At 43.7% G+C, this 19,643-nt stretch overlaps 1 protein-coding gene across 1 annotated transcript in view; it reads left to right on the top strand.

The window, feature by feature from the left end:
• Positions 1–19,643, top strand: part of LOC147324340 (neural-cadherin-like) — a 115,759-nt gene that overhangs the window by 58,864 nt on the left and 37,252 nt on the right. Inside the window, exons 8-15 of the mRNA XM_086298075.1 lie at positions 800–972; positions 2,934–3,102; positions 3,676–3,846; positions 4,148–4,320; positions 7,416–7,583; positions 9,306–9,555; positions 11,658–11,785; positions 12,130–12,316. Of these exons, the coding sequence (XP_086154201.1) occupies positions 800–972; positions 2,934–3,102; positions 3,676–3,846; positions 4,148–4,320; positions 7,416–7,583; positions 9,306–9,555; positions 11,658–11,785; positions 12,130–12,316 (1,419 nt within the window). The remainder of the gene's footprint in view (positions 1–799; positions 973–2,933; positions 3,103–3,675; positions 3,847–4,147; positions 4,321–7,415; positions 7,584–9,305; positions 9,556–11,657; positions 11,786–12,129; positions 12,317–19,643) is intronic.

Here is a 19,643-nt window from a genome sequence, read left to right as displayed (position 1 = left end):
CAGCAATGTCAATGTTATGCATTGTCATTAGAACCTGGATCCTTCTCTGCTCTGTGGGCAGGTGAAATTACAAGTAATACAGGAGAGAGGGATGTCAGGCGCTCCCATATGTGTGTATCAGCATGCTGTGTTGTCTTTAATCAAGAGCATTGAAGGGGATGAATAGAAACACAACAAGAGAATAAAAAAACTCCCCATGCTCTCAGTTCAATAGGTTTTCCCCACATCACAGGCTGCTTGCTCATTCTGCAACCTCTGATGTTTTTGTATTTCTGTTGACGAGAAAGATGTTGACTCAGATGCTCCATCCTTTTATCCCACCTTTTATCTTGACTGTTACATGAAAGCAGACAAAGGGGGCAAGAGGAACAGCTAATAGGCATCTGCTGAGCCTCGTTAACTTCTGACCAGACTCACTGTACTGCTTTATGTTTTCGCTCAAGTGCTTTAGCTGGATGGGCATCTTTAGAGGAAAGCACGCAATTATTAGATTAGAAATGTGACAAAATCACTACTGTGAAATTGGTTTTTGGATTTAGTCTCTATATCAGATTTCTACCTTTCTGTGGACTTGAGAGCTGAATTTTCACAGCTCTCTATCTTGCTTCCAACGTCTAGAACAACAGTATGCAGTATGCATTTTCTAGTGTGTTCTTATTGATAGCACATCCCTTACTATGCGTCCACTTCCTCAGCAGCAATAACATCCTACTTAACAGCTATAGAATGGTTGTATGTACTCTGTTAGTGGACCATATACTATACAAGAAGTAATTTAAGTGGTCTGTGCTCTTTGCAGGATTGATCCGTCTCCGCTCGACTCCCCTGCCCAAGCTTCAAGGTTTGGAGTACGTCCTGAATGTAACGGCCACAGATGACAATGCCTCGGGTGGACCACACCCTCTGTCTTCGACTGCCCGGGTCATCGTTGGGGTTGATGATGTCAACAACAACAAACCTATATTTGAGGAGGTGAGGAAGACAACCCTGGTACTTTTAGTACATTTAGTTTTTTACTTATTCCCTACAAAAAAATGGTTAAATCCAAGAAGATAAACAAAAATGGAAGTGGAAAAACACACGGAAGCTTAGCACAACTATAGGTGCAAAAGCAGGCAGATACCAGGGTAGACAGCATGATGGACAAAGGCTCAGGAGCTCAGAGGTGGGCAAAGGACGCAGACGATCTGACAAAGACTTGATGGCAAAGACAAATTAAACACACAAGAAGGACGGGGTATCGACGAGCAGGTAAATGGTAAATGGCCTGTATTTATATAGCGCTTTACTAGTCCCTAAGGACCCCAAAGCGCTTTACATATCCACCCATTCACGCACTGGTGATGGCAAGCTACATTGTAGCCACAGCCACCCTGGGGCGCACTGACAGAGGCGAGGCTGCCGGACACTGGCGCCACCGGGCCCTCTGACCACCACCAGTAGGCAACGGGTGAAGTGTCTTGCCCAAGGACACAACGACCGAGACTGTCCAAGCCGGGGCTCGAACCGGCAACCTTCCGATTACAAGGCGAACTCCCAACTCTTGAGCCACGATCGCCCCACAGGTATAACTAATTGGTCATGGGTGAGAAAATCAGAAAGGAGGGAAGGAAAGTAAAACAGCCAAGGACAAAGAAGAAAAGTAGTGCCTTCAAAATAAATGTATTTATGGGCGGTTGTTTACCTATTTCTTATTCAAGACTTTTCCAGCACCGTTGGATAGTCGACACTTCCAACCTGTTTTAAGTCTTTATAGGCTAACTACTTACTGGTTCAAGCTATATATTCACCATGCAGGCCATGCAAGGAGAGTTGTATTGATCTTTTCAGCTAACTATTAGCAAAAGAGTCTGTAAATGTATTTCCCAAAATGTCAGACCTTTCAGGCATTCCTTCTTTTGTTGTTGCTGTCAACGTGAACCTTTTATAATCCATTGTTGTATTTTTCTCAGTCTTATCCCCTCATTGCATTTCAGCTGTTCCCTTTTCCTTCCTCCCTCCCTCTTCTCGCCTCACTCTCTAGCACTCTTATATTTTGCTCTGTTCTCATTTCCCTGGCCTCCGTCTCTCTCTGCTCTGTTTTCCCATGAGTTCCGATTAGCCTGCACACCCACTCTATCTTTAGGCAGTCTAGTGGGATTTCAATTAATTTAGGAAAAAATTGCAAAATCATCACAATATACTGTACCTGTTTAATTAACTTCCTCCTTAATTAGGAATGACTTGAACTTCGGCAGAAGACATATTCATGCAGAGCTGGAGCTCCTGGGTCTTCCGGGCGGGTTTGAACTCTTGGCAACTTGATTTGTTTGAATATCAAGTTATGCCTCAGAACCACCTGGGCCAGCATGACCTTATGCTTTATATTATGTGATTTTTATGAACAGCTGCCTCCGGCCATGCGGTCTGTGCCATCGCGTCCCATGAACTCTTGCATTATTCTTCTTTTAATTGCATGCTCACATCCTTTGATCCATCTCCTTCTCTCCATTTCATTCTTGCTCCTCCTTGTCTATTGTTTTTCTTTTTTCATGGTCATTCTGTTGAAAGAGTAGCTGGCTTTTATATCTGATTACAAAAAAGAACGACTCCAGAGAGCTGCTCTTTATCTGGGGCATATGTTCATTAGGGGGAATGGATTGAATTCTTTGCAAAGACAAAGCTGTTCGCTGTTGGCTCTTCAAAAGAAATCAGTTCAAGTGTTTTCATTTCCAAAGATGTGGTCTACTGTATCTATAACTGCTATATTGTGTTTCATGTGCAGAATCTCCCTGTGTGGTGTGTGTAGTGACCTTCTACTTAATTAGTTTAGTTTCTTTGATCCCCTTTTTCTTATTAATATTATCGTATTCTGATGATACAATCCCTTATATAGGACTACTTTCTTGCATTTATCTCTCCTTCCTTGTTTCCTCTTCCCCTCTCTATCTCAGTGCCAGCAATATCGTGAACAGGCTTCGGTGCTGGAGAACCAGCCAACGGGGACTTTTGTGTTGCAAGTGCATGCCGTGGATGCAGATGAGGGGGCAAATGGAAAAGTCAAATATGGCCTAATGCACAGAGACAGCGCAATGCCTGCCTTCAGAATCCATCCGGACACAGGTAGAACAGTTTCAGTTCGTCTGGGGTAAAAGAGGTCTCAATTAGACATAGAGCAGAGAGTCTGCTGTAGGTAGAATGTGTTGTATTTAAATGTTAATTGTCATCTCTAATGGTAATTTTGAGCTGAGGCGTGGAGACGTGAGGAGGATGCATACTGATACAATATCAACTGTTATACGTTGACTTGTTATTCTTAGGAATTTAAGTCAAATGCCAAAACCTGTATACTGATTAACATTTGATTAAATTTGGGAGAAGCTCAGTGTGATTATAAAAAATGAGTGTACATAATTAAGGGGTAGGCAAATAGAGAAGCTGTTCAGAAGTCCTGGCACGGGCAGGCAACATGTTATTCTGTCAGTCATTTTCTTTTAGGCTCGTGCTCAGTTTTCTTCATCTCAAGATTTAATAGCAAAGTCACCGCACTTGAAAGGAATACTCGACTTTCTCCGAATAAATTCATAATTGTTTACTTGTTTACAAAATCTTGGGTCGATTGGTGGAAATACCGGGGTGCTGAAGCACTGTGTGGTATTGCCGTGCGTATGTTTGATCATTATTCTGTATGTACAGGAGTGATTGTGACAGCCCGGCGCTTCGACAGGGAGCGGCAAAGAGAGTATTCGATCACAGTAACGGCTACTGATTGGGCAGAGGAGCCACTGATCGGCATCTGTCAGCTAACCATCCAAATACTGGACCAAAATGATAACAGCCCCAAGTTTGAGAATTTGCGCTATGAGTGTAAGTTTGGGATGAATGTTATTCTTGTTGATGTCCAAATGAAATATGCATAGCATTAATAAAGCAGGGGCACAACCAGGACCATTAAAAATGCAGAAGTAAATAAAACTGATATTAAGTCATAGAGAATTTGATTGACTTTGTGCACCTTTATATAGTAATTTGATTTAATTGAGGATGTTTTTAGAGACATTTTATTTTTGTTCCTAAGGATCTTCATCATCCTTTGCCCTAAGCTACTACAATGCAAGTTCTTTGACCAGTAAAGTGAGCGCACATACGTTATTTCTTTCCCGTGCAGATTTTTTGAGGGAAGACACTTTGGTCGGTACCAGTTTTCTGCGTGTTGCTGCTCACGATGATGACTTTGGCACTAATGCAGCTATCACTTACGCCATGTCTCTGGAGCAGCCTGAGTACCTGCAGGTCAACCCCATCACTGGATGGGTCTATGTTAACCAGCCCATCTCACAGGCAAGTCAACCACAGGTCTTTGTCAGCCAGTGCAGACACACACACAGAGACACTAACTGTTCTTTTCCGGGTCTTCACCTTCATTTTTAGGGATTTACTTTTTTGCGTACAACGAAGGCATGTCCTCGTAATGAGACTGTGTAAGTAGATTATGTCCCCGCAAAATGAGTTATACCAGGACGACACACACAGTGGCCTGTGGGTCTGTGTCAACAAAGTTAATGAATGAGGCACCTCAAAGTGCCTCTAACTGCCACTACCAGTCTTGAGTATGTCTACTCCCGGAGGTGCTGGATGTGGAAATACCACAGAGAAAGAAGATGGAGGGAGACTAATTCAGCCTAAACAAATTATTCAAAATACATTTTAACAGCTTGTGTGTCCTTTGGTTCTGTTTAATGACTAGTATTTTTCTAGTGCTCCGTTACAAAGACTTTTCCTTCAAATGTGCAAAAACATTCTCTTACCTGCAGTAGCTGTCAAAAAAGTGTTTTAATTAATGGCACAGGTTTAAAAGAAGCTAATTACCATACTCTGCAACTCATTGTCTCTTATAAATGCTGTGGCTTTGATATATATATATATATAAAAAAGCTTTCTTTCATCGTCGTTTATCATCTGAGACTTTGATAAAAAGACTGACAGTGTGCACCAACAAACGATTTTTGTATTTTGAAGTGATTAACTGAAACACTGTGAGGAAGATTATGAATGCAAAGTTAACCTCCCTGCTAACAGCTTCTGAAAAATGAAAACACTAAGCCACAATCTTTGGAGAAGTGTGAAATACAAAGGTGAATCCCCTTAAGATAAATTACACAGTTGTTTTCAGAATACAAGTTATTTTACATGTATGCATAATTCGCTTCTGTATGAAAACTACCTAAAAACGCTATCTTCAAAGTTTACTGAGCTGAGTGTTGTCAGCTAACTTCAAGTGATTTATAATGTCAATGCCAGTAATGTAACACATTTTTTTATTTCTTACATTCTTCACAAGTATGCCGTAGCCTTTCTGAGACCTATCAGTGCTCGGCTTCCAGTTTTCACCTTAATTTATTCAACAGGAGCTGTTCTTTGGCCAGAAACCTGCTATTGCACTATAGGGCTGTTTATTATTTAACATACTTTTTACTGCACTGGTGTCGGAAGTCTCTGGCAATTTTGCTGCTGACTTCATGCAAAATTGATAACGCTAAGCACAAAACCTCGCCTAACAAAGCTGTTGCATATTTTAGGGTGGTTTCAGAAGTTATTTGGATCCTGCAACAATCTTTGTGCTGTAACCATAAAAGCACTTCATTAAATGTTAAATGTCTTCGCTGGTCTGGGACCTTGTTCTTTTTGATTTTCTCATCGCAGTTTCTGATTACATTGAAAAAGAATTAAGGCTAAATTTTCAAGCCACACTTCACAGTAAAATGTGAAGCACTGTTCCCAGTTGACTCGAAGCACTTTAATGGAAGAGATATGCCACTGAGCAGCTATGAATGTTCTTATGCCCTAAGACATGCACAGCCAGAGCCGACCTCATCCCGTGTCAACACACTGTACACTGGTTCCACAGAGAATTAAGTGGAAAAGATGGAAAAGGTTGCCATGACCGTATCCAGAATATTTTATATGTTCTGGTAGAGATCTGACACTATTACAGCAAATTTAATTTCCAAGTATTACCAAGTCAGATATTCATTTAATGTAAAAGCAGCAGCTGCTGGGTCCATATTGGGCATTGCAGATTGCAATCTTTGTTCTCTGGTTTCAAGCTTTGGAAAAGAGTTGCATTGCTTTAAAAATACTAATTGGATTGTCCCACAAATAGAAAATCTATTACTGAACTTCAGGGAGATTGGTTTTTATCTGACCACTGCAGCACAATAATAGAGTCGCCGGCCCTGATTTACATTAACAGAATAATGCAGCTGGTAGTCGAAATGTTAAAGCTGAACGATTGAATTTGTGGTGAAATAATAGTGAACAATTTTTCATTTAAGCTCTGTAACTGTGACTTAGTCATTATTATGAAATACAATCATAATATGTGGGTAAAAGGACACATTTCTAAATGTTCTTCTTCTTCACTTTGGTGTGAGTGTAATTTTAATGTTACTCATTGTTTAATTTAGGTAAATGGACTCTTTTCACTTTTTCTTGTGGTGTCCACTTTGATGAAATGCAGTCCCCAAGACAAATTTACTCCCTTATGTCCTTGGAATTCAATTATGGCACAGTAACAAAAGGGTTTTTATGGAGTCAGAATTATGGCTTAATGTATTTTTCTATGGCTTATTCTGCTGCTTTTGTTGTTTTGAGTCTAACTAAATGGTTTCCACGTTTGGGTCGTCCAATTAGCTGATCGACAGCTTATCGCTGCTTGCATCTGCTCGCACAAAGACATATCCGTATAAACGCCCAGATCTACATGTTTTTCTTAGTGCTGCTGTGCTGCCAGAAACAGCTGCCCCCACAGTCACGCAGAGGTCTAACTCTTCTACTAAACATTAAGCAAAATATTACACTTTGCTATGAAAAAACTTTTTTTTATCACAAAAATAGCTTGATTTGTACATTTTTGGACAGTGACACAATTTTCTCAATTTTGCTTTTGTATGCAAGCACAATAGAGTTTAAGAGAAACAATAATGAAACTTACTGTTCAAGGGGTTTAAAAGAAATATGATGTTTTACCCAAGACAACAGGTGACTGTGTATACGACTAACTAATTTCAAAGCAGTAAAGGAAACATGTTTGTAGACCCTTAAAACTTGGTGGAGTACAGACAAAAAACTGACAATTATGTCAGTGTCCAAACATTTCTGGACCTATATGTAATTAATAAAAGAGTAAACACATAATCAAAGAGGTGATGGTGAAAGTTTTTAATGTCACTTATAATGCAGCTAAAACGTCTGCACAGATAGATATAAACACGGAAACCTGCCATTGTGGTAGTTGCTGCTAACGGTGTCAACAGGGCCTCATTTTCTCACTGAGAGTCACAAGATTAAAGTAATATCTTACTTCAGGGTAGTAATCATTTCAACATCAAATATGATGATAATTTCCCCCATTGAACTCTTCCCTTTGTTCACAGCGGACCTATATTACAAGGGATATCATAGCAACTGATGGTGGGAATCGTAGCACTTCTGTGGAGCTGGCAGTCACCATCACCAATGTGAAGAACCAGCCTCCACAGTGGGAAAAAGAAAGCTACAGTGTTGTCATCCCTGAAAACACTGCCAGGGACACGCCCATAGTGGTAAGGATGCAAGCAACTTCAATTTCTGTTACAATGTTTGTTTCCCTTTATCATTATTATCATTATTATTATTTATTAATCTTATTATTTGCTGTTTACGTTAGATGAATGCTTGCTTACCTGAATCAGTGCAATTTGACCATTATTTAGACATTCTGCTAACACTGAGCTTAAATATGCCTCAGAAGGTTCTTCAGTGCTGAAAAACCTGTAAAAGAGTTCTAATGTGATGCTGTAGCAGAAAGATGACATTGAATCCCATGTGCTTGGCAAATTTTATGACACTAGACTTATTAAATTCATTGAAAATGTCTCCTTTGATGTGAAAAATTTATAGCTGTCAATCTGAGATGGAAAAAAAGTCCTTTTGTTCAAGGTCTTCAAAAGGCAGCTCAATTCTTGATAAGAGGTTATTTTAGGACTCAGGCAGCAGGTTTGACTTTCATCCTACGCTATGTCTTTCTTAGATAATCAGTCATTGAAGCAAAAATTTAATCAGAATTTGATATAACCTGTGTTTCGTTCAGGCTGCTGACCCGTACTGCAGTCTGACCGCTTATAACCTGTCACATGTGAACAAATGTTACTTGACCAATCTCAAAGGAAAAAGTAGTTTAGCATTTTAGGAAATATGCTGACTTGACACTGTCTTGACTTGAATGAGTAGACTGATAGCACTCAATCTCTGGGAGTTAGTTATAGAGCTGTATCCTGCAGCTAGTAAGCTTAGCTCAGCAAAAGAAGCGAAAAACAGCTAACCTGGCTCTGTGTAAAGTTAGAAAATGTGCCCATCAGCTCAGGGGTGGAGCTTAACTCTCAACACAGAGGGGACAGAACATTTTCAGGGGCTGATTTCTGATTAAGTGTTTATAATTAATCACTGTAAAATGGCTAATATAATCTGCCCAGTAATGGGAAAAGAATTCAGAGACTAAAAAGTACTGAGATAACACAGTGAGACTACAAGTAAGAGTCACTCTATGAAACTACTTAAAAAACAGAAAAAACTTAATATTAAAAAAAGAAAACATGACCATGAGCCTTTCACTACTATTTTTTTTTTATTATTTAGTTACTGATAGAAAGATATCGACAGATGAATGGATGACTATACAAAATCACACATGAAATTGTTAAACATGATTTCCTCCTAACCAGACATTTTAGTTAAGCCTGTTATGGATGACATCAATAATTAGACCTGCTGTCCTTCACAAACATTTTGGCTCTGTCCAAAACTACAAAATATGCTCACTACCATCTTTAAAACTAACTAATTAATATAGAATAATTTTCTTCTATGATTTGTCCAGAGATTTAAAGATGTCTAGCTGTAAGTGCTTAAATGCTTTAATTATTTCTTGGATTGACTCATTGACCTCATATTATTGAGCAGTGATTTAACCGTGAAATTAGCAGGCATTCAGGGGACTCCTGAATGCCTGTACTCCTCAAAAAAACATGTTTTCCAAATTTGCATAGCAAGATTGTAGAATGATATTATATAAGCTGAGCGATCAGCTACATATCCATAAACTCGCTGATGTTTTTTTTTCCTATTATGAGATGTTTGCTCATGATAGATGATAGAGGTTTGCTCTATCATGAGATGTATGTATGCTCCATTTATCACTTTCTGCCTCAGGAGCTAGTCCTTACTGATTTGATACCTAAAATCCAGGTTTTCAAGACAGTCATGATGTAACTTCTGATGCTATTCAGACAGTCAAGGCAACGTCTCAGTTGGGTGACCCAAGAGTGACCTACAACCTTGAGGATGGGATGGTCCCTGAAACCAACATGCCCGTCCGTTTCTACCTCTCTCCCAACCGGGAAGATGGTTCTGCGTCCATTCTGGTGTCCGAGCCACTGGACTATGAGACCACACCATTTTTCTCTCTTCAAGTCCGGGCGCAAAATGTGGCTGCAGTGCCGCTTGCAGCTTTCACAAGAGTTTATGTGAATATTACAGGTACATGTCTCGCTGTCTTTGTCATTTGATATAATTAATTGATTGAATAGATTTCACCATTACATCAGCAGACTTTATGGAAATTCTTGAAATGTATGTTAATTAATTTATTTAATAACTGTGTCTGAGTACATTTTAATTGGTATTATATTATATTATGTTATATTATATTATATTATATTGTTTTATATTATATTGTATTATATTATATTACACTGTTAAAAAAAAAACATCTTAAAAAAACAGTAATATTCCGGCAGCTGGGGTGCCAAAATACTACCGTAAAATAACAGAAAATAACTTCCTCATAAAAATACGGTTATTTCCAGTAATGACAATACAGTTTGTTGCTCTAATTTTACATGGGATTCTGCCTTTTCCAAGTGCTTTTAGATTAGGAACATTTTAACGTGATCAAACAATGAAATTACCTATAAACAACGTCAATGAATGTGGCAATATGAATCATAACACGTAAATGTACAGAAATATACAATTAACAGTTGGTTTAAATAATAATGGATTGCATACCCTGGGACAGACTGACAGAGGCGAGGCTGCCATATAGCACCATCGGCCCATCACCAGTAGGCGGTAGGTGAAGTGACTTGACCACGGACACAACACCGAGCGTGTCTGAGCCGGGGCTCGAACCGGCAACCTTCTGATCACAAGGCGAACTGCCAACTCTTGAGCTACGATCGCCCTAAAGAGCAATGATAATAATACTTATGTGATGTAACACAAGCTTATAGGAATCATGTTATATACTTTTGCATAGCATTACATTTGAATTCAACAGTTCACTCTTTCAAATAACGGACAGATATTTGTGAAATCATGATACAGTTGTGAATGTATTTTAACAATCTAAATATGCATATGTACAGACAGATACATTTAATAATCATGAAAATTATGTTTTATTACATTACAGTGATTTAACGTTAATTTACATTTGAAATGTGAAATCAGTCTATTTACGTAACTTTGACGATATTCTAGAAGAACAGAACAAAACTGTGAAATGCAGTAAAATACTTTTATATTAGGATGTTTTCCTACAGTGCTGCCATACCCACGACATTGTGGTTGTTAGTTCACATTCATTGGCCGATGATTATGTGTCCCAACATCCAATGGCATGTCACATTGTTTTCATGGCCACACCCTCACCCCAGGTGCAGAGGCCTATTTCTGTTCAGGAATGTTGTGAATACTTTGAGATTTATATTAATTGCAATCCCTACCTCTACATTTATTTTTTAAAATATATAATTAGCACAGCGTGGCCGTGCAATGTTTTATATGTTTTTCTTTGTTTTTATTCATATTAATTATATTTTCACTGGTTACCTCTGAATTACTGAATCAGACCTAGATGACATGACATTTCCAGCAAAATTACTCCTTTAATTATTATTCTCATTGATTTTCGATCATTTTATATATTTTTCCATAGTATTACATTTGAATTTAACAGATAACATCACTGTACATATAGTAAAACACAATTTACGTGTTTTTTAAATATATAATTTGTACATAAGCATATTTAGATTGTAAAAATACATTCAGAAATGTATCATAATTTCACAAATATTTGTCTGTTATGTGAGAAAATGATCTGTAAAATCACATCTACTTATGTAAATTTAATGATATTCTAGAAAGACAATACAAAACTGTAAAATATACAGTAAGATACTTTGACATTACTATTTTTTGGAACAGTGTATATTATATTATATTTAATATAATATAATGTATATTTGCACATGTAGCTTCAGAGACAAAAGAAGTTAACAAGCAGCACACTGGGGATAAATACACAATATAAAATTGGCACAGTATTAAAACCTATTTAAAAAAGTAAAAACACATTCTAATTACTTATAAGAGGGATTACTTGGTCTTGCCTAAAGAGAAGTTATTTACCTCTATAGCTGATGCGGTGAACGTGTTGTTCTCTTGTTCTCATATTTCATTTCATTTTTGAGAAAATATCAGTGGTTACACTTTTGAATGCAGAAAAAGGATATTGTGAGTGGTATCAGGAAATTAACACATTGTCACGGTGACTATGTCATTTCTATCCTAAGACGTCAATGACAACGTACCGTTTTTCACATCCTCCATCTACGAGGCCTCAGTGACCGAAGGAGCCCAGATAGGGACTTCAGTTCTGCAAGTATCCGCCCATGACAAAGACCTGGGCTTTAATGGAGAGGTTTGTGGTTATACACTTATGATCATTTTACAAAAATCTAGAGACTGCTGTTTCCCTGCTAAAGCATCCATTTACACTACAAAGAGCATTATGTAACATCACACAACAATCCCACCAGTGTGGAAGCTTTTGTTCCACTGTTTTCAAAGTTTTGTTGAAGTGGGTTTGGGAGCTGTTTCATCAGCTGTCTCACTGATTGTGGCGATATTGGTTGAATGGAGCGTATTGATTTGCTTAGCCCTCTTGACATTTTCAGCTACAGAGCCTGTAACTTCTGCTGTTTCTGCAGGTTATTGCTTGAAACTTTACTTTAGCTTAATTTTCAAATTCCCTGTGCTCCACAGATCACTTACTCTCTGCTGAGTGACAGCAGTGGGGACCATAATCTGTTTCGTATCGACCCAGAACTTGGGATTATCTACACAGAAGCTGTCTTTGACCGTGAGGCCCGTAGCTCCTACTTACTGGAGGTTCAGTCAGAAGATGGCCAAGAGTCAGCTCGACCTGGGAAGTACAAACAGCCCAACACAGGTGAGAAATTTTAAGAATGAGTGACTGGATAGTTGGATGGGTAAAAAGGTAAAAAGTTTTTATCTAGACTTAAAACTCTTGCCAGTTTCATTAAAGTAGTTTCATGTTTGGCAAATTCAAAATCTGAAGCAACTATTCTTGCACCGATGTATTATTGGCAACATTATAAATAAGCTCAAAAAATATATTTAAATATATATATTGTGTGTGTCGTTGGGCAGTTCTGCTAACTCATCCAGTCTGTTTTATATGTATAAAATGGCTCACCAATCTTTCCTCCCCTCTTTGTCTCGCCCTCCCACCCGTGAAAATAAAAGTAAAGGACATAAAATAAACAAGTGTCTCTTCTAGTGCAGTTTTGTTACGCTCAAATCTAAAAATCAAACCATCAGACAGAAATATCCTGTTTCATCTCACTTGGTGATGATGGATCAGTCTACCTGTTTAACACACAATTAAGCGTGCAAAAGTCCAAGCATGAACTGGTCTCTGCACATCTCAAAAGGCACATAAACAGCCAGAGTGTTGGATATACTATGTGGAGATGCAACATAAATCTAAAGCAAGGCAAATTAAATTTGTTATAATTATCATCAATGTGGAAATGAGCTAAAAATCACTTTAATTAGTGAGCTATCAAATATTCCCCTTCATCATCATCATTCACTAACACAGCCCTAATTCTTTTGGGTCTTAGGCTGCAGGCTAGGGCCTCCATAGACTGGGTTTGTTCCGGATTGTTCTGGCCTGCCTCATAAATGGTTCATCGCAGTGGCATCTAGGGAGTTTGGAGGCCAAGTCAAAACTTTTGTCATATTGTAACGTTCACAAGAACCAGACGGTTGGGGTCTCAGTTTGTCCGTTTATTCGGCACATAAGCCAGCGGGTTGTTAACTCAGGGGGAAGCGCTCTCGAACTACACCTCTCTTCAGCCTGGCACACACACAGAACAACCAGGTCCCCCCACCCCTTCCTGTACACCACCCTCACTACTTCCTGCAGCCCAACCAAACATGAATCTTAAAGGAACAACAACAGTGTGCAGAGAAAACCAACATGTCACTGTCCAGTAACACTTAACCATCGTTACACTGCCCCCCCAGCAATAAGTTCCTCGTCCCCGAGGGAACGACACAGTCTCTGAGGCGGGGCGGTAGCCTACATTCCCTCCTTGACCTCCTGAGCCCCTGAGGAGGACGCGGAGCTTCGGGGCTTTGGGGTGAAGAGTCCGAGGGGGGGGAACGCAGCCCCGGTCGGGGGCCCCTCTGAGCAGGGTCATGGACGCTCTGTACACGTCCCTCTGGAAAGGAGGGGAGGGACTGTCCTCTGTAGGGGGCCATCCGGTCTCTGTGCAGCGCTACTATCCTCCCCCTAGGAGGCAACTGCACCCTGTAAACAACCTCCCCCACTCGCTCTAGGACGCTGCAAGGCCCCACCCAGCTGCTATCCAGTTTAGGACACCGTCCCTTCTTCCTCTTTGGGCTGTAGACCCACACCAGCTCCCCAGCACGGAAGTGCCTCCCTTTAGTGGTGATGTCGTAATTCCTCTTTTGGCGCAGGCCTGCCTTCGCCAGCTGCTCTCGGGCGTAGGAATGTGCAGAATCCAGCCGGTCCTGCAGCTTCCTTGCGTAGTCCCAGCCCGGTGGTGCCTCTGGCGCGTCCGGGGGTTTCCCAAAAGCCAACTCTGCAGGAGTTCTCAGCTCTCTCCCTAACATGAGCAGGGCAGGCGTATATTGGGTGGAGTCCTGCACTGCCGACCTGTAGGCCATGAGGGTAAGGGGAAGATGGTAATCCCAGTCCCGTTGGTGTTCTGAGGTAAGGATGGCTAGCTGCTGGGCCAGCGTCCTGTTAAACCTTTCCACCAGCCCATCGCTTTGGGGGTGAAGTGGGGTGGTGCGGGTTTTCTTAGTCCCAAGGCGTTCACACATGGCAGCAAATACCTTGGACTCAAAGTTACGCCCCTGGTCACTGTGGAGGGTCTCTGCTGTTCCAAAGCGGCTGAACATCCCCTCCACTAATACATCAGCGACCGTCTCAGCCTCCTGATCTGGGATGGCGTATGCTTCCGGCCACTTGGTAAAATAGTCCATGGCCACAAGAACATAGCGGTTTCCTCTGTCTGTGCGAGGAAATGGGCCCATGACGTCCACAGCTACTCGCTCCATTGGGGCTCCTGCTGGTTGCTGCTGAAGCTGAGCCCGGGACTGGTCTTGTGGCCCTTTGTGTGAGGAACATGCATCACAGCTGCGGCAAAAGTCCTCCACATCCCTCCGCTGTTGACCCCAGTAATAGCCCTGGCGGAGGCGGCGAAGAGTCTTGGAGACCCCAAAGTGGCCAGAGCCAGTGCTCCCATGGCAGGCTCCCAGCACAGCTGACCTCAGCGACCTTGGCACCACAACCTGCCACCTCTCCTCCCCCGTGGCAGGATCCTTCCAGGCACGCTCCAACACCCCCTCCTTCAGCCTGAGAGCTGCAAACTTGGCCCACGGCCCCCTGGTACAGATGGAAAACCCAGTGACCTCATCCCAAAGGGGTTGCTCCCCCTTCTCCAGCCACTGCAGGACCGGCAGCAGGTCTGTGTCTTGTTCCTGCCGTGCCCTCCACTCCGCTGCATCCACCACCAGAAGAACCCTGCAGGCGAGCTGTGCTGCTCCGTCTATTGTCGTGAGTTCCCGCTCTATTTCCTCTCGCTTCTCACAGTAACGGCAGCCAGCTGCAGCACATGGGCGGCGAGAGAGGGCGTCTGCGTTAGAATGGTGCGTCCCTGCTCTGTGCTCCACGGTGAAATTGAAGGCTTGGAGCTCCTCCAGCCAGCGAGCCACCTGTCCCTCTGGCTCCCTGAAAAACATCAGCCACTGAAGGGCAGCATGATCAGTTCTGACAACAAATGCTGTGCCGCACAGGTAGTATTTAAAGTGTCTCACCCCCGCCACCACAGCCAACAGCTCTCGTCGTGTGACACAGTAGCGCCGCTCGCTCCTGTTCAGGACCCGGCTGAAGTACGCCACCACCTTCTCCCCTTCCGGTCCAACCTGCGACAACACCGCTCCCAGCCCCACATTACTTGCGTCAGTGTCCAGGACAAAAGGCAGGGCGGGGTCAGGGGGGGCAAGGACTGGGGACTCTGTCAGCGATCTGCGGAGGGTGTCGAACGCCTGCTGACAGTCCTGGGTCCAGATGAAGTCACGGTCCTTCTGCAGCAGGTGGAAGAGTGGTGCGGCTATGGAGGAAAAGCCCTTCACAAACCTCCTGTAATAAGATGCCAGTCCTAGGAAGCTTTTGAGCTGTTTCTGGTCTGCTGGTGTGGGCCACTCGGTAATGGTGTGAATTTTTTCCTCCAAAGTGCTGATGCCCTCACGACCCAGCTTGTGGCCCAGAAACTCCACCTCCCTCCTCATGAAGTGGCACTTGTCGGGATGCAGCTTCAGGCCTGCAGCCGCCACCCTCTCCAACACTTGTCTCAGGGCATCCAGGGCAGCATCAAAGGAGCTCCCGTGCACTAGAAGATCATCCAGGTAAACCAGACACCGTTGCCGTGGGACGCCAGCCAGCACACTGTCCATGAGCCTCTCGAAGGTCGCAGGAGCGTTGCAAAGGCCAAAACTCAGGACTTTGAACTGCCATAGTCCCCTGTTAGTGCAGAAGGCTGTCTTCGGTCTGGATTCCGGGGACAGTGGCACCTGCCAGTAGCCACTCTGCAGGTCCAGGGTGGAAAACCAGGAGGACCCGGCTACTAAGTCGAGGGACTCATCAATCCTGGGAAGGGGGTAAGAGTCTTTCTTCGTCACTTTGTTGAGTGGTCTGTAGTCCACACAGAAACGCATCCTAGGACTTTTTTTCTTAGGCACCATCACCACCGCGGAGGCCCACGGGCTATCAGATGGTTCTATGATGCCCGCCTTCATCATTTCACACAGCTCCCTGTCTGCAGCCTCCTGATGAGCCAGGGGCAGGCGGCGGGGGCGCACTTTAATAGGCTGGGCATCCCCGGTCTCAATGACGTGCTCTACCAAGTGTGTCAAGCCAACATCACTTTCTTTCAGGGCAAAAATGTCACTAAACTCTTTTAGTACCTGCCATAGACTCTCTTGCTGCTGTGGAGTCAGCCCCTCACAGTTCTTTGACCAGATACTCCTCACTGCTGAGAGCCTCTCCTCCTCCTCCGCTCGCTGTTCTGCTGGCTGGTCTGCAGGGGTCTCTGCGGTGGAGGTGGACGCCGCGGCAGATGCTGTGCAGACCGGGGGAGGAATAAGCGGCACCTTCTTCCCATCAGGGAGTACGAGGAGGCCTTTGCCTAAGTCCAGTACACCACCAATGGCTCGTAAAAAATCCAGCCCAAGGATGCAGGCGTCCTGCACGTCAGCCACCCAGGCAGCATAAGACACACCGAGGTCCCCCACCTTGAACTGGAACACTCCCTTCCCTCTCATTGGGGCCAGATCACCGGTCACAGTCTTAAGTTGCACGTTAGTCGGTTGTACAGCAGCTCCGGTTGGGACAATATCGGGTCGGACCAGCGTTGCATTGGATCCCGTGTCCAGCAGGGCCGTACAGGACACCCCCGCAATCGTCACTGGAACATGGCAAAAGCCGCCAACCTGGGTCCAGCCCACAGTGATGGCCGCACCGGGTGGAGGTGGCGGTGGTGTGGGGATGTCGTTCTCCCAGGCCCGTGTACTCCCGCCTACACGGGCCCGTGGGCGTTTCCCTGAACCGCTGCAAGCTTGGGGCACTGCCTGATGAGGTGTCCGACTTGTCCACATCCCCAGCAGCTCTGAGGTCGGCGGTGTGGGCCAGCCCGAGGGGAAGGCGACTGCAGCGAAGCTGTCTGCACCAAACTGCACAGGCCCGCTGGCGTCTCCATCTGTTCCACAGGTGCTGACACAGCCCTCACCACGTGTGCGTCGTCAGCGCCCCCAGAGGATCCTGCAAGCATCTCCCTCTCCAACGCTAGCTCCAGGGCTGCACTGAGTGTGGCCGGCCGAGCAAGCTGAGTTTGCATGCGGAGCTCTTTAGGGCTCAGGGCCTGCAGGAACTGGTCCCGAGCTAACTCCGCCTGCACTGATGGTGGCATGCTGTCATACGCCCTCCGGCAAAGGCACTCGACTTCATGGGCCAAAATGCGGAGGGGCTCACCTGGAAATCTGCGTCTGTTGTGGAACTCCGACCTCAGCAGCACTGGTTGGTTATACTGCCCGAAGCGCCTCTGAAGTGCTCCGACCAGAGCATTATAATCTCCCCTCTGCTCCTCGGTCAGCAGCAGCAGGCATGCAGCTGCATCCTCACACAGGCACAAAGCCAATTGGAGAGCTTTATGTTCCTCAGACCAGCCAGCTGCAACAGCTAACAGCTCGAACTGTGCGATAAACACTTCCCATGGCGTCTTGCCGCTGAACTTAGGCGTTTTTATATTCGCTGCAGCTTGCTGGGCGCCGCCATGTTTGTTTACATCACGTGACGGCGCGCCAAGCGAGGTCGACTCCTTCCCGCCGGAATCGCGGCCGCTGTGCGAACAGTTCCCGAGCCTAGTCAAACCTGGAGAAAATCCAGCCTCGGCAGACAGCCGCAGCGCCGTTTCCCTCACTCCATGGGCGGGCGAGCGCGGACGAACCTCCCTCTCCTCCGTCTCCTTCTTAATCCTGCCCGGCAACATCCTCGTCTCGTAACGGCAAGCGTCGCCGGCAACAGGGTCTCGGGCGTTCTGGGGTTCTTTTTTCTTTCTTCACTTCTGACACCAATGTAACGTTCACAAGAACCAGACGGTTGGGGTCTCAGTTTGTCCGTTTATTCGGCACATAAGCCAGCGGGTTGTTAACTCAGGGGGAAGCGCTTTCGAACTACACCTCTCTTCAGCCTGGCACACACACAGAACAACCAGGTCCCCCCACCCCTTCCTGTACACCACCCTCACTACTTCCTGCAGCCCAACCAAACATGAATCTTAAAGGAACAACAACAGTGTGCAGAGAAAACCAACATGTCACTGTCCAGTAACACTTAACCATCGTTACAATATCCATGGGGAGTGCAGTGTGCAAGGTGTTCAACAATGTTTTCATGATGATTGGCATGTGTCAAAATTACATCGAAATGAATGGCAGGACCCCACGATTTCCCAGCACAGCACTGGATTACATGGTTAATGTTCAATTTACCTGAGTTTAATGCTGTAGCTGCTCGGGGCTGCACTAGCTGGCTAATTTGCTTATCATAACCCCTAGAGTTCACTAATTAAAATGTTATATTTGATTTGTTCTGTGCAAAAACTTGTTATGGCACACAGCCAGAAAGAAGCAGGCACATAAATTCCACAAAAATCTGTAACTGTTACATTTTTTTAGATATATTTGTTACACTTTTCTTTTGTTACACTTTTTTTTTTCTTACCTTTGGACAGATGTTGGTGGTTGTTTATTTTCTGAATGTTTTTTAGAGCTGAAGTATCAACCTGCTGTCTCTTGCTTTGTATTTAACATAATGACTTGATGGGTTCAATCGACTCGTCTGACTCTATACAAGAAAAAGCGTGTGTGCCAAAATGTCAAACTATTCCAGACAATTAAGTCAATTGAGAATCCAGCTTTGTGTAAATTACTCTTTTGTTACAATGACATAAATGATTAGCGACAGCTACTTCCGATTCATTGTGTCCCTGTGCCTTAAATTGATGCAAAAATATGTTGTTTTTTTACTACTGTGGCATTCCGAGGAACTTTATAACTTGGCAGAGTTAACTTTAGGGTGACCTCTGCCCCGGTCTGATGTTCAGTTCATAAAAAGCAGCATTGTTCTTTCCCTATATGCCTACAGGGCAATACTGAAACTCTGTAACTCTAAACTGTGAGGAGTGCTTCCTCTGTGCACTGTGTTTTAAAAAGGCTGCATTGGCAATACATTCATTTACACCTTGGGATTGACTTTGAAAAGTGAATTTTAATTTGATTTATTCTACTGCCATGACCAGACAGCAACACTCTCTTCCATGTGAAAATAGCTCAGAGATTTCTTCCAACTCTCTTTCTTGTAGCGATCCCTTATTTCTTCCCCTTTTTAACTCTCTCGTTTCACAATTTAACCAGAAAGGCCTTTGTTTGTTTACCTTGTTCACAGTGTGACATTTCCGCAGTAATAATATCTGTGTTTAGAATGACGTCCTATGACATTTGTATTTAGACGGGGGTATTTGCCTCTGTTTGTGAAGGAGGTGTTAGGAGTGCCGGGTGGTGTTTTGGAGTAGCAAAACCCTCTCTTCAGGCTGCCAGGGCTGCTTAGCATTTGCGATGAGCCTTAGTTGTGTCTACATATCTACCGCATCCAGAAGGGCTCA

This window comes from Aulonocara sp. 'chitande type north' Nkhata Bay, linkage group LG7, assembly GCF_057382095.1.
Source record: "Aulonocara sp. 'chitande type north' Nkhata Bay isolate Kocher_YH1m ecotype deep benthic linkage group LG7, A_spYH_male_GT1.1, whole genome shotgun sequence".
Lineage (NCBI taxonomy): Eukaryota > Metazoa > Chordata > Actinopteri > Cichliformes > Cichlidae > Aulonocara > Aulonocara sp. 'chitande type north' Nkhata Bay.
Note: the sequence above shows the minus strand (reverse complement) of the source record. Positions and strands in the feature narration are given on the sequence as shown.